The sequence below is a fragment of the Salarias fasciatus genome, chromosome 20, assembly GCF_902148845.1.
Source record: "Salarias fasciatus chromosome 20, fSalaFa1.1, whole genome shotgun sequence".
NCBI lineage: Eukaryota > Metazoa > Chordata > Actinopteri > Blenniiformes > Blenniidae > Salarias > Salarias fasciatus.
This window is the reverse complement of record NC_043764.1, coordinates 29,800,869-29,815,821: the sequence shown is the minus strand read 5'-3', so window position 1 is coordinate 29,815,821 and position 14,953 is coordinate 29,800,869. Positions and strand designations below refer to the sequence as shown.

The following is a 14,953-nucleotide window of genomic DNA, read 5'->3' as shown; positions in this document are numbered from 1 at the left end:
ACTCCTGCTGAAGCTCTCTGGCGCCCCCCAGAGGAGGACACAACCACATACTTTGATAACCACTGACTTCTCGGTATAGTAGGGAGTAAAAATTTGAATTCATCACACCTGTTATCTTTTATTTTGTCTTTTGCTGAAACATTTAGGACACATTTTAGTTTTATTTTCCTTCAAAAACTGTTTCATATTCCCAAAAATCTTGATTGTTCACACAGAACTAAGGCACAAAAATGTGTGAAAAAAGGTATGTGTGCGTGTGTGTGTGACTGTAGAAAACACCCACACCTCATGCACACACACCCTAATGGGCAGGAACAGTGAGTGTGTTAGTTTAATGCACAATAAAAGAATAAAAATTTGCAAGAACCTATAGCGGTGACCTAACATAACACACACGCACACGCACACACGCACACGCACACACACACACACACACACACACACACACACACACACACACACACACACACACACCACACACACACACACACACACGTGAAAACAACACAGAAAAGGTCCATGCAGAGGCAGCGGGTGAAGCTGTGTCTCGGAGGCTGACGTCTGCATGCATCAGACTGCTGTCAGTCACTGGAGCTGTTTGATAAATAGAGCTGGTCCACACACAGAAATACACTGACAGCTACACACACACACACACACACACACACACACACACACACACGTCACACTCACACACACACTCATATACACACACGTTTGTGCAAAGTGTACTGCGGCCATGCAGCAGTGACAGTCAGAGGAGAGCAGATGATTGAAATGATGATGATGATGATGATGATGATGATGTTGATGCTGCAGGATACAAAATGAAAATCTTGCGAAACAGAAAAGTGACGTCACAAAGAGTCAGCAGGTTAGAAGAGTGTGTGATTGGTTAAGACCGCTAGAAAACACAAGGTGATTGGTTGAAAGGCCAGAGCGTCAGCCCTGTCACATATAGAGAGGCAGCCAGGTCATGCTGAATCAAAACACACACACACACACACACACGCACGCACGCGCGCACGCACACACACACCAGAGTGGAGTCTATGAGTGTGCTTCCGGGTGCTCTATGCAGTGTATGGTGGTGTATGCGTGCAGAAAGACATTCCTTTGCCATTGCAGTTGGTCCATGCACCCTTCACCCCAAGCCCAAACAGAGGAAAAGAAGCAGCATGAGCTCCAAAGAAACCCGGACACTTCAATGCAGATATACTGACAGGCAGAGGCAGGCAGAGCCCTACATAGAGACAGTTTGGCCACTGGAGAAGATTTATGTCAACCGCAACGCCGACCCCAGTCCAAACTGTGATTATGAGAGGCGGATGGCCAGGCAGCTGAGTGCAGATCAACGATTGCAGCGGGCCAAAGTAGGAGGAGTCTCTATATATGACTCTGGCTCACATGACAGACAGAGATACAGACAGACAGACAGACGGACAGACACAGACAGACAGACAGGTCAAGCAGTAGGTTCAGTGCTTATCTGTTTTTCCAAAGAGCCTGTCAGACAGTAGAAAAACACCTCATGCAGACTGAGAAGGTTTCAGAATGTTACTTTCTCACTTTCTTTGCTTTTTGTTTAATCTTTAATGTCTCCATGGACAGAGTAAACTTTCGAGTATATGATGCCCACAGTGTGGCCGGAGAGGCCTGCAGGTCAGGGGCATGGCTGTGTCACTCATCCCTCTCACCCACTTCCTTTCTCTCTCCCTCTCTCCCTGCTGGCTCTCTCAGCAGCGCTTGATGGAAAAACGATGAGGGTTAAAGGTACGAGGAGAAAACTGAGGCGCTGGAAGGTGGGAGAGGCTTCTGAGTGCAAAACAACTGCTGATGAGGAGAGACTGCAACATAAATACAGGGAGAAGCTTAGAGGTAGATGGCTGATAGTGAATGGCTCCAAGAGGTGTGACGACCCCTGACCCCCGCAGTTCACGCCCCCTGCTCCTCCATATGAGGCTCTATGCTGCTATCCCAGAGTGAAAGCACCCATCTGAACAACCTGGGAACCTTCCACCAAGGCTACGTGGAGGCAGCTGAACTCTGGCTTTCAAGATCCCGAGGAATGGGCAACATTCAGCTCAGAGGGACTGACGCATGCAGCATCCATTAAAAACATCCCTTTCCTTCGCGGTGATGGAATATTTTGGTGTAAAAACCAGACGGGTGACTGTGCTCACGTCACCATAGTGCGACAGGGCTGAGAGCCAAATCCCAGGGCTTTTCACTAACACAGTGATGACCAAGAGGCTAACAGAGGGGCCTAACTTAAGAAGCTAACTAAAGAGGCTAACAGGAAAGCCTAACTAAAGGGGCTAATAAAAGAGGATAACTAAAGAAGCAAACTAAACAAGCTAACAGAAGGGGCTAATTAAAGAGGCTAAATAAATAAAGTAATCAAAGAAGCTAGCTAAAGAGGCTAACAAGGGGCAAACTAAAGAAGCTAACTGAAGAGGCTAACAGTAGGCAAGCAGCGGCGATGTTTGAATCTCCAGTTTCTGTGCATACGAGGTCACCATAAAGACAAACTTGAAAAAATCAAATTTCTGCTTTTAAACTAGTTTTCTACAGTAATCTGGCCACGTTGACTTACTGAAAGAGAGGGATTTGATTTATGTGCTAATTACATTTAACCTACAAGGAAAATCAGAGATCTTTTCACTGCACCAAATAATTTTAAAACAACAGTCCCATTTGTTAAAGATCATAACGTTCAAACAGCTCATGAGTCTAGTTGAGAGGAAAGCTGTGTTAAATCCTTCCAGAAAATTGACTGTAATTACAACAGCTGTGTTAAAATGAATCCATAAAACACCCCTTAAATAAACAGTTCTGAACTTATCTTTTAACTATTAAAACTATTTAACTAACAATGTATTTTATCTAATAGATGATGAGTTGAGCAGATGTGTGTGATTGTGTCTACACTGTTGAATTAACTTTGGTTTTGGCCTCTTTTTGACTAGAAATTACTGAAGTGACTGAACTATCAAAAAACAACAAACAGCTCTGATAAGTGTCTATACTCTCCTTCTTTAAAACAGATTGCAAAGAGGCACAAACATAGGACCCATTCATCCTTAATCCAAGTGTCTTCAACATGCGTATTGACCCTTCATTAGGCTTACTGTATATTTGGTTAATTTGATGGTTTTCATGTTTGTAAAGCTCACGGTTCAGATTGAAATGTGTTTTTTGCAGGATATTACTAATCTGTGTGGAATGTGGATAAAGACGAGACAACAGGACGGCGTAACCTCATTGAAGATATCCAGAGGGAATTTTTGGCATGTTTAAACAGTTTTTCAACTATAATTTGTCTTACAATGTCGTTTTGGTAAAATTTGCAACAGATTTAAATTGCATGTAAAAATTGGAACAATCTGAGTATCCTATGCAGGATTAACAACATAAACAACTTGATTATATTTGATATTTCATTACATGGTCAAATCACTGTCTAATGAACTCTATTTCCCTCAGGTGGACTCGGGGTTCATTTTTAATTAAAAGATGTTAGTGCATCAACATATATGTTATTATATTTGCTTTGATCTCAGTTAAATTTAGTTGTGTTGAAAAAAATGACCCCACAGAGCAAGACAAAACAGACAGAGACAGACATTCAACACGTCCTACGTCTCAGCGGGAGGTAAAATCCCAAGACGGAGCGTCCCAGTGGCGCCTTCACCGCTCGGTCAGACGCTAACGTTAAACCAGAATACGAGACAGAGGATCTGAGCTCTGCAGATCCATTCAGTTCTGCAGCACTGCGGCTCATCTGTCTTCAGATTTATGTCCTAATTAATCCCACAAGTCTATTCTGAAGTAATTCTAACTTTAATTGAAATCTGAATTAAATCAGTTCGTTGTTTGTTGTTGTCTGTTAGAAAAATCTCTTTTCATGAAGGTTATCTCTCAGCTGATTCTCAAACCAAACAGACATTCGTGGCATAAGTGAGCACCTGTTTTCTAAAACTGATTGTTTGTAGTTTTAGATCCTTTACAAAGTGACTCCAATGATCTGTGAGCATGAAGATTATGACTGAGCTTTTTAAACTTTAATCACTTTATTATAGATCAGAGGTGTCAAACACACTCAGTTCAGGAGCCACCAAATTTAACTGCAACATGACAGTACAACAATCATTAAAAATTAAATTCTGATCAGCACTAACTGCTTTAGTGCAAAAAGATTTGAAAATATTATGAAATAGTTGACTCTGATTTAATTACTTTTTGCAAAAATACATTCACAAAGTGAAAAATCAGTTTTAATCAAAATTTATAACATCTTGCAGCATTTGTGCATCTTTTGGTTTTGGGTTTGGTTATCATATGTGTGTGTTATATGAAACAAAACTCAATAAAATAAATTCAAGAACTGCCAATAGTGACATCTATTAAGAAATTAGATTCAGTATTGTCTTTGCCATTTTTACCGTTTACACAGTGAGAATTATACACTCTGGTGGGTCCTCAGGTGCTTGGTTTTGTTTGACATTCCTGTTTTAGGTGTCCATGGATGTTGCCTGTACACATATATATATATATATATATATATATATATATATATATATATATAATGTATAAAGCTATAAAGTGTTGCAGTAGTAATGGAGCGCAGGAATATTCTAGCTGCCTCTGGTCTTATGTATTTTTGGTTGCCAGTGAAAAACCTACAGAACACAAACTGAAGCAGAAGTTCATTTTTTCTCCCTGAACTTCACTTTTCAGTGTAATGTCAGTCTAACCCTGCGCTGCAAGCAGGAGTAGAACCATTTCATTCAGCATGAACTGACTGAGAAGAGCAAGCCTGGGTTCAGGTCGGACTCGGACTACTGCAGAGCCTGAACCACGGCAGTTACACGCCTCCACTGTTCAGACACATCGAGCTCTCTAGACTCAGGCAACAGAGGTGAAAAAGCAAGCATGGCGGGCAGTGGGGGGGCCTGAATCCTTTGACCACACATCCTTTCTTCTGCTTTTCCCACAGTCTGCCTGTCAGCTGGACGTTCCTGTTGTTCCAGGATGTGTTTCCAAAGCAGTAAAATAAAGAGGCCAGGTGAACGTCCGAGCAGTACGATGAGGACTTGAGCCCCCCAGGGGTCCGGGGTCTATGTCTACAGGTGACGGGAGGAGGGTGGGGGGGTGGGGGGGTGGGGCGGCTTGGAAAGGGGAATCTGCATGGAATGGAGGGGGGGAGGGAGGGGTGGATGAAAAGGAGCAAGAAAGGCTCGGGAGAAGCAACTGAGGAGACAGATGAGGACGATCAAATGAAGAGACAGCACACACACGCACGCACTCATACACACACACACACACACACACACACACAAAGACCCAAATGTGTCAAACGCATCCACGCACTCATACACACACGCACGCACACACACACACACACACACACATACGTAGACATACTCCCAAACTCAGGCGTGCAGAACTGACATACAGAGAAATCAAGAGAAAACATGGGGGATGGTGTCTACTCTAGTGAGGAGATGGGAGGATGAGAAAAAAGGGATGAGGTAAAGGATAAAGTAAGGTCCAACTCAGGGAAAAGAATGGAAGAAAAACCTACTAAAGAATCTTATCAGTTTGCTACGTAAGAGCTTGTATTTAGATCTGGTAAAATCTAAATACCTCGACAAAAGAAACAACTCTACTTATGAAGAACAATCAGAAGACATTTCACAGATAATCTCTGCAAACAGGGAACCTGCAATATCTCATAAATACAGAGGAAGAAGAAGAGGAGGAGGAGGAGGAGAGAGAGAGAGGACTGTGACCGAGAGAAGAAGAGAGCAGACAGAGAGAAATCCAAACTGTATTGGAACATCAGTTGGCCTCAGACTTGGGACGTCGCAGCTGGAAATACTGTTACAGAAATAACCAAAGTTGACAATAGTTGAGGCACCGAACAAAAGTGAGAGAGAGGAGCAGAAGAAGGAAAGCAGGAGTGATCGGAGGAGGAGAGAGCATCTTGTTTGACTGGTCGTCATGGAAACAGCAGGGCTTTATACTCGAAGGTTTACGTTTTGAAGAAGCCATGTGATGGGAATGAATTGTGGTGGCAGTGGGATATAACTGTATCGCGTCTCGACAGTCACATTAGAGTTAGAACAGCAGTGAGTGAAGCACTCCTTTAGAAGAGGGGCCGACCACAGTAACCACGCTTGACCTCGTTCACAGACAGGTAATAACAACATGGTGCCGGAGGAGCCGCCGTTCACTCTCTGACTTCCAGGATGGAGCCTCGCCTCCCCCAATAGCGGGAGCAAAAACGTCTCCCTTTGTCCTCGCCGCCTTTCAAAAGGTCACAGAGGGTCAGAGAGAGAGCGGCGAGCTGCCTCCTGCAACTGACAACACTCAACAACAGAAACGGAAAAGGGTCTGGCCTGGCACCGGGTCAGCTCAGCTCATTTCTGAACCAGACCGGATCAGACCAGAGCCACACAGCCGGTCAGGACTGGATGCTGTTTGAAAAGGGGGAGAGTAAGAGAAAAAAAACAAAAAAAAACAACAACCCAAAACAACAGAAGAAGAGGACACATTGCCACAAACACGAGCAGCGAGCGAGCCGGAGGGGACACAACCATAGAGAGTCAAAAATACTGCAGTCCACGTGCCGTGCAGCAGTGTGTGTGTGTGTGTGTGTGTATGTGTGTGTGTGTGTGTGTGTGTGTGTGTCTCTGAGGCTGTGTGTTGAGTACATGCGTTCGGCGGACTCACTCCCGGGGGCTGGGCTGGTATTGGCTGTTGCGGTGGAGAGAGCTACGTGAGAGGGGGTAGAGATAGTGTTTACGTCGTGGAGCTGACTGAGCACGGAGGAGCGCCGTCTGACCGCTCCCTGAAACGAACCGCTTCGCTTGAACGTGCTCACTACCTCCATCTGCAGGACAGAGACAAAACAGCAGCACTCAGTGAGGGCAGGAGTCTGAGTGCGTGTGTGCGCACGTGGATGATTTTAATGCAGTTTCCCCGGCTGTTGCGCTGAATGTTGCGCGTTGGGTTTGTGTGTTTGTGGTGTGCACACTCAGACCAAACCCTCTCAATGAAAAACCGGCCACTTTATTCAAAAACAGGCACTTGAGCGACTCCGCAGCCCGCTGCTGTTTTCACCTGTTCGTCTGTTTCCGAACCAAACAACACCTCTCTCAACACCGTCTCCTCAGAAGCACCCTGACCCACCCTAATCACACCAGACTGGAGAAAATATCAACAATCAGCCAGCTCCTCAAAATGAAGACAAAATACCTGGAGCGCCCCCTGGTGGGCTGGATGTCTGACAGGTCATTAACAACGGAGATAACATGAGCCAAGCAAAAAATTCAAAGTGTTAGCCTCTGTTATTCTTATTATAAAACATTGGGCACTGAAACACAAATAAAGCCTTCAGTTTGTACTTGGAGTAGATTTCGCTGCATTTCCTAAATACCGTATTGGCCCGAATATAAGACGATATTTTTTTCCAGGAATGGTATTCTCAAAAATGGGGTCGTGCTATAATCGAGGACTAGATGGAGCCAAAGTACCGGTGACCAGTAACTGCCTCTGTTTGCATGCAGTGACTCAGCCGCCCCGTTAGGGGGAGCTAGTGAGTTGGACAGAGTGTAAGCCTACAGCAGTGTGAGAAGACTGAGCAGTGTGGCCGGTGTTTGTTTTCCTAAGGTTCATTTCAAACAGCACATTGAAAATATCTGCCTGTAAATACTCGAATATACTTAGTTGATGTTCAGGATAGAAATAAAATTGATACTTGTGAGTTTGTCAGTTTGTTTTGAAGTTTCAACACAGATGCTAATTCTGTTAGCATGTCAATGGCGTTTCCATTAATAGTTAGCATTGAGCTAGCGGCTTTGATTTTAAATACTGACTTGTTTTGTTTTTAGACAGTGGTGTATGCTGTGATACATCTTGTGTATTTGTTCACCTATATGTATATCTGGTTTGTTTCAGTTTTACAGCCTTCAGGAGAAAGTAATAAAAGCTCAGACCAGCTGAAATCTCCTGCTTTCTTTCTGAAGAACTGTTCTCTACAGGCCAAACTGAATCCAACATTCACAGAGGGCTGAATTATTAATGTTCATGGAGTTGAATAGAACTTGCATTTGATGGTTATAAAGTTATTTACATCATTAATGCAGTTATTGAACCTTTGAGGTACTTAATTGTTGCATATTGTTGCTTATTTTGAGTAAGAGAATATATTTTTTATTAAATACTGTAAAAAAAAAATTTAATCTTAAATCATATGAAATGTTATCTCTGTTGTGAGTTTTTGGGTTTAGAATAATTGTACAATGAGAAGTTCTTATTGTAATCTTATTGTCTTCAACATATTTTTATTTTCACAAAATGATCTTTGAAAAATAGGGGTCGTCTTATAATCAGAGTCGTCTTATATTCGGGCCAATACGGTACTCATGGATACATGCAGTTGTAGCAGTACCACTGGTGACCACAGGGGGCAGTGTTGCGATGAAACCTCAATAAGAAGAGCTGGAAGTGTTTGTAGAGCGTCTGAGTCACACCTCGAGGAGCTTAGTGTCCTCACATTGTTCCTCCTTCACAATAACAACACTAATGCAAGCTAGCACTGTTTTCACTGACTATTTTCTTCTGTTTAAAAAATGAACTCTACTCTTCTCGGTATTTAGAGCAGTGGTGGATCTTATGCCATTATTGTTACTGGTACGATGGACGTGCAGAAGTAGGAAGGATGTTTGTATCAGATTCTGTGCTCATACTTGGGGAATAGATGAACTTTTATAGAATAAGACTATTTTATGATCAGAGGATATTCAAATTAGGTTTCTGAAACGGAATAAAACTGTTGCGATAGGGTCAGGTAATCAACATTGTGATGCAACTTTTACAGTCGTTATTGCAAAGCATTAAACTTCTATTTCAGGTTCACATTTTTCATGACTCCAGGCTTGGTACTTTATATGTTCCTCATCTTTAAGACCCAGTGATGGGAGCATGAGTAAAAGCTCTTTACTGCCCCATGCTAACATTGGTAAATGTCCCTATGGTTACATTTCACACAAGCACTTCCTGTCAGGAAGAAAATGCCCCTAATCAAAATGAGAACAATCTCATTTCACCATTACTGCAAATTACAGCAGCACCACACCAAATCCCAAACACTGTTACAAAGTGGGCATCTGATGGTATTGACCATGTTTTTAGTTTAACATGAAGCAGGTATGCAGGCAACAAACTAATACTTCTGCTAAAGAAGTACCTCCTCAAAGCATATCACGTAATAGGACTCGCTCCGTCACTTGGTCACTTTTTGAAGTATGAGATTAAAAATGCTCCATCATAGAATATTTTGGCTTCATTTTGGGTGTTAGGAGGAAGAAATCACATGTTGTTGATCTTTATACGCAGTCTGTGACAGACACACACACACACACACACCTCCACACACACACACCCACACCAGTATTTATCTTCTGTCATGAACCTCGAGAGTCTTTAAAATACCACTCTCAAGAGAGCGACTTTCTGAGGGTTTGAGCAGAACCGAGCTGTGTTGGAAAGAGGGAGAGAAGAGAGCTTGAATCATTACATTTGGCACATTTGAGAAAAAACAGCACAGACAGGATAAGAAACTAAGAGAGAACAACCCAGATAAAATGTTGAAACTACTCTAAAGATGAGTGGATGGTTTACAGACAGCCTCTTAGAGGAGCCCTGGGTCGAGTTCAGTGCAATCCAAACATGTGGCTCCAGTTGGAAAAGCTTCTTTGCCAATTTGAAGAGTGTAAGAGAACCTCTGGTGACCATGAAAGTCACAGAAAGAGAGTGCTCAGTGAGTTTGTTGGAAGCTACCATAGAAGCTGCAGAAGCAGGACTTCATCAGAGGTAACAAAAAAAAAAAACATTATTACAGTACATTTCTGCCGAGAGATGCCTGAAGTTCTACCCAACGGTCCTTAAGAGGAGTTCTTTCTTTCCGAAAGTGTCTTCAGTTAGTTTGGAGAGGCCATGATAAAGGCAGTTTATTCAGGCAGCGTTAACAAGCGTCGCCTTAATTTCAGCATCAAGCAGTGCAGACAGACAGACCCGCTGTTTTAGAAAGGCTTGTAATTCCCCTCAAACAAACTGCTCTTGTGTCATGGCCTGCTGGAGCTTGGGGCCGAGGTGTCGGTGTGTGTTCCTGGGAGAAGCGTTCGGCTGCGGCGCGCCGGGCGGCCCGGACCAACAGTACCTGGGTCTGAATACGGTTGAGGCCTCTGAACCAGAGGATCTGCCCCCGGCGCAGCTCTCTCTCGGCACAGTCGATCTCCTCCTCGTCCTCCGCCAGCTCCTCCCCTTCCTCCTCCCCGGGCTCCAGGCCAAGCCCCGCCTCCTTCAGACATGGCAGCCGCTCCGTCGGCACTGTGGCGATCACCTGGAAAACACAAAGATCACACATCTCAACGTCCATCCATCTATCTATCTATCTATCTATCTATCTATCTATCTATCCAGGGAGTCGAAGAGAAAACCAGGCGGCCAGTGAAATCTGAAATTCAAACCGTCCACGAGGACAGTAGATTTTAATTCTCGGTGGGCGTGGCCGACTGAATGAGAGCAGTGAACTCTGAAATGACGGCAGGAGGCCATCGATGGCTGAAAATGAATTAGCAGAGCTTGAACGGAGGGTTTGAACGCTGTAGGTGAGGCCCAGGAAAAGACTGAACAGGACCGTCTGAGATGAGAGCCTGAAGCTGAGAAGGCTTGAATAGCGTCAGGCTGTAGGTGTGGCGGTCATATGGACCATCTGAACGTGGACCACTGAATAAAGGAGGAAGTCTGACGTGAGAACAGGAGGCCTTTGAAGGCTCCAGATCGATTCCATCGAGAGAAGCTCTCCACTGAGAGCTGATGGTGAAAGAGCTGCACAAAACTGAAATGAGCTAGTTGAAGCAAGAATGATTCAGTCTTTTGTGTTGAGCACTGGAAAGAAGATTAATACAGCGGCTTGCAAAAGTATTTATTCATAACCTTTGAACTTTTACACATCACAACCACAAATATAAATGTTTCACGTGACAGATCAGAACAACATGCTGCATAATTCTGAAGTGGGTGGATGAAGTCTGTGAAGCTGGTAGAGACAGATCGGGGTATGAATGCTTTTGCAAGCCACTGTATCCTGCACATTGAAATCATTTAACCACTGTTGTGCTCAGTGGAGGCTAAACTGAGCAGCTGGCTGTTTTTTTGAACTGCCATTCTCACATTTTGATTGTGATAAGCCCAGATTGTTTCCCCTGTCAGATTCAGAACAGCACGCATCAGAAGTCTTATCTAAGCCGATGTGAAAATGTTTCCTTGGCCTCACCTCAGGGGACACGAGGCCTGCCAGCCTACACTTGCTCAGTGTGGTTTGACTCAGCAGGCTGAAGAGCTGCTTACCTGCCCCCAGAGCAGCTCTCCAACCCCCACAAACAGACACCACAGCCACTGCTCCACGTTGAGAGGGGCGCAGCTGAAGGGCTTCCCTCCCCACTGCACGATGACGATCTGCAGCAGAAACAGCACAGCAAAGGACAGGGTGAGGCAGGGGACGCGCTCACACACACACACACACACACACACACAGCCTTTTTGTTGTTTGTTCTGCTGTGTATTTTTAGTCACACATGAAAACATTTAGTTTTTTATTTTCAGTCGTCTTCCTGTAATAAATTCTTTATTAAATATTTCAGATATTTAGATGACAATGTCACATTTTCTCTTAACGCTGAAGAGTCACGCGGCGATGTTGCATAACAGACTGAGACGACTCTAGAAACCAGATCAGAACCAGTGTGGACGCAGATTACGATCACCAAGTAACCTTGAAGCATGTGTCTGGAGTGTGGGAGGAAACTGGTGAACCTGGAGAACATGCAAACCCCACACTGCACAGCCCAGACTCAAACCCTGGTTCATATCACCGTGAGGCCAGAGAGCCAAACACTACTCCACTGTGCCTTTAAACAACCAGCAGGAGACAGGGCCTGATCAATGGTTTGCTGATCAAAGTAACTGAAGAAGAATGCAGTGTGAAGAGTTCAGACTTCGAAAGGGAAATCTTCCCGTAACAATGGAACTTTTTAGCTTTTAAATGAGACTTTATCTCACTGAACAGCTTTCCTATCAACCTGCAGCTACGCTTTATGTCTCTTATCAAGACAAAACGAAGGCAAAGTAACACTTTTATAGAAAATTCCATTCCTGTTTTACATCTTTTGATTCTTAATGAGATATTACGCGAACGTTCACAGGTGACTTTAACACCCTAAACTTCTCTTTTCACACACCTGCAAACTGGCACCGAATGAAACCTGCACTGTTCCTCCTGTTCAGCACTTCTTCTGGGTGGGGTTGTGATGGGTTCCAGTCTGAGCCGGCTCTTTCTGGGTGGAGTTTGCATGTTTCTATTTGCGTGTTGTGAGTTTCTGAATAGTCTTAGTTTAATTCTAATTTCATCTCTTCGCCATGAAGACATGAAGAATTGTCAAAGAAAGCATCACCATAATCTTCTGACCCTCCAGCCTCCAGTCTGCGTCTCTGCGGTCATGTGACACAGTGAACCGACCCTGAGGGGTTTTCCTGACCTGCACAGCGAAGGTTCCCAGCACGATGGAGCAGAAGATGGGGTTGGCGAAGATGCCGTCAAACACGTTCCTCTCCCCGTGGATCTTGCGGGCGTTGATCTCGTTGAAGAGCTGCATGAGGACGAAGGTGTTGAAGATGATGGTGTAGTGCTCGGACGGAGGGGAGTGCAGGGGGGCGTTCCGACCACTGTCGATGTTAAACATGCGTTCACCTGCAGGGGGGGGGCGGGGGAGACACGGATTTAGAGTTAGAGGACATGTTTGTTTTGTGCTGTTTGTTACGATCCAGGTTTACCTGAGAAATAAGTGAAAAAAAGGTTTAATAACTGCTAAAACAGCTGAATATTATTAACATACATGAATACATCAAAGAGCTAAATTGCCAAAACAGCTACGATTCAAAATGGCTTCAAACAGCTAAAACGGGACTAAAACAGCGGAAACTGCTAAAAATGCACAAAACTGATAAAACAGCTAAAGTGAATCATCACCACAAGAAACAAATAAATAGGTTCAAACTACAAAATTCTGAAACTGTTAAGCGACTGGAAACTGTAATAAAATATCAACAGTTCTGAATTATTGTCATGAAAATCTGCAGATTCAAGATTTACTACAGTTTTTGTAATTTATTTGAATTGTGATTCCTTGATTTTGAGGGTTAAACATGTTTTGTAGCCACATGTCAATTTCATTTGGTGAAACGGAGCAAAAACAGACTCAGATTGTATCAGTTACGATTGCTGCAGACTCCCGACGCGAGGCCGGCGGTGTGAAGAGGAACCAGGACCTGAGTAAAGTGTGTCAGCTGGGTGAGGAAAAACACATCTTCCTCCGCTTTAAACACATCGAGGGAGGATCAAAGTTAAAGGTTCCAAAAAAGAGAAACCAGCAGCCTCTCAGGAAAATAACCACACTTCACTGTGCATCAAACAAAAGGAGTCTAAACCTGAAAACACGTCAAATATGAACAAAATTTGAACAAATTGTACCTTTTAGTTCGAAGAATAATTACCTATAAAAGGATGTGATAACAGTCAGACATCTTAATGTATATTCTGTATTTTATATAAATATAAAAGTGGGAGAATATATATCAGAAAAACATATAATAATAGACTGATAAGCATATGATACAGTACAGTCCACTGTGTGTGTGTGTGTGTGTGTGTGTGTGTACCTATGAACAGCAGGGTGAAGATGATGACCAGCTGGTACACCCCATGTCCCAGGATGTTCTTCATCATGGTCAGCGAGATGAGCGGGTTGTTGCGGCCGTAGGGTTTCCGTAGCAACAGGGCCTCGGTGGGGGGCTCGGTGGCGAGGGCCAGAGAAGCAAACGTGTCCATGATCAGGTTCACCCACAACATCTGCACGGCCTTCAGCGGGGAGTCCTGCAGGGAGAGGCTCGTGTTACACACCACGCCGGCCGCCTCACCGACCGCCAAAACAAAGGTACAGAAAAGTACATTCACTGATGAATCAGAGCAGAGAAGACCTGGACAGGTCAGTTCATCCATCCAGCCACACATCCAACCATCATCCATCATCCATCCATCCATCCATCCATCCAAAAATCCATTAATCCATGCAACCATTAATCCATCCATCTATCCATCCATCATCCATCCATCCATCCATCCATCCATCCAAAAATCCATTAATCCATGCAACCATTAATCCATCCATCCATCATCCATCCATCCATCCATCCATTCATCCATTCATCCATCCATAAACCCATCTAACCATAAATCCATTTATCCATCCATCCATCCATCCATCCATCCATCCATCCATCCATCCATCAATCCATCCAGCCACAAATCCAACCATCATCCATCCATTCATTTATCCACCCACCCATCCAAAAATTCATCCATCCATCCATTAATCCTGCCATCCATTCATCCATCCATCAATAGATGCATAAATACATCATCCATCCATCCATCCATCCATATATCCTTCCATCCATTCATCCATCCATCAATAGATGCATAAATACATCATCCATCCATCCATCCATCCATATATCCTTCCATCCATTCATCCATCCATCAATAGATGCATAAATACATCATCCATCCATCCATCCATCCATCCATATATCCTTCCATCCATTCATCCATCCGTCAATCCACCCATAAATCCATCATCCATCCATCCATTTATCCATCATCCGTCCATCAATCCAACCATCCACCCATCCATCCAAAAATCCATTCATCCATCGATAAATCATCTACCCATAAATCCATCCATCCATCCATCCATCCATCCATCCATTTATCCACCCACCTACCCATGCAAAAATCCATTAATCCATCCATCCATCCATCCAT

General features: G+C 43.8%; 1 protein-coding gene across 1 annotated transcript in view; it reads right to left on the bottom strand.

Annotated features, from left to right (window-relative positions):
• Positions 1 to 14,953, bottom strand: part of atp2b3b (ATPase plasma membrane Ca2+ transporting 3b) — a 46,072-nt gene that overhangs the window by 2,852 nt on the left and 28,267 nt on the right. The window contains 4 exon segments of the mRNA XM_030119649.1: positions 10,229 to 10,411; positions 11,422 to 11,529; positions 12,609 to 12,820; positions 13,789 to 14,002. Of these exon segments, the coding sequence (XP_029975509.1) occupies positions 10,229 to 10,411; positions 11,422 to 11,529; positions 12,609 to 12,820; positions 13,789 to 14,002 (717 nt within the window).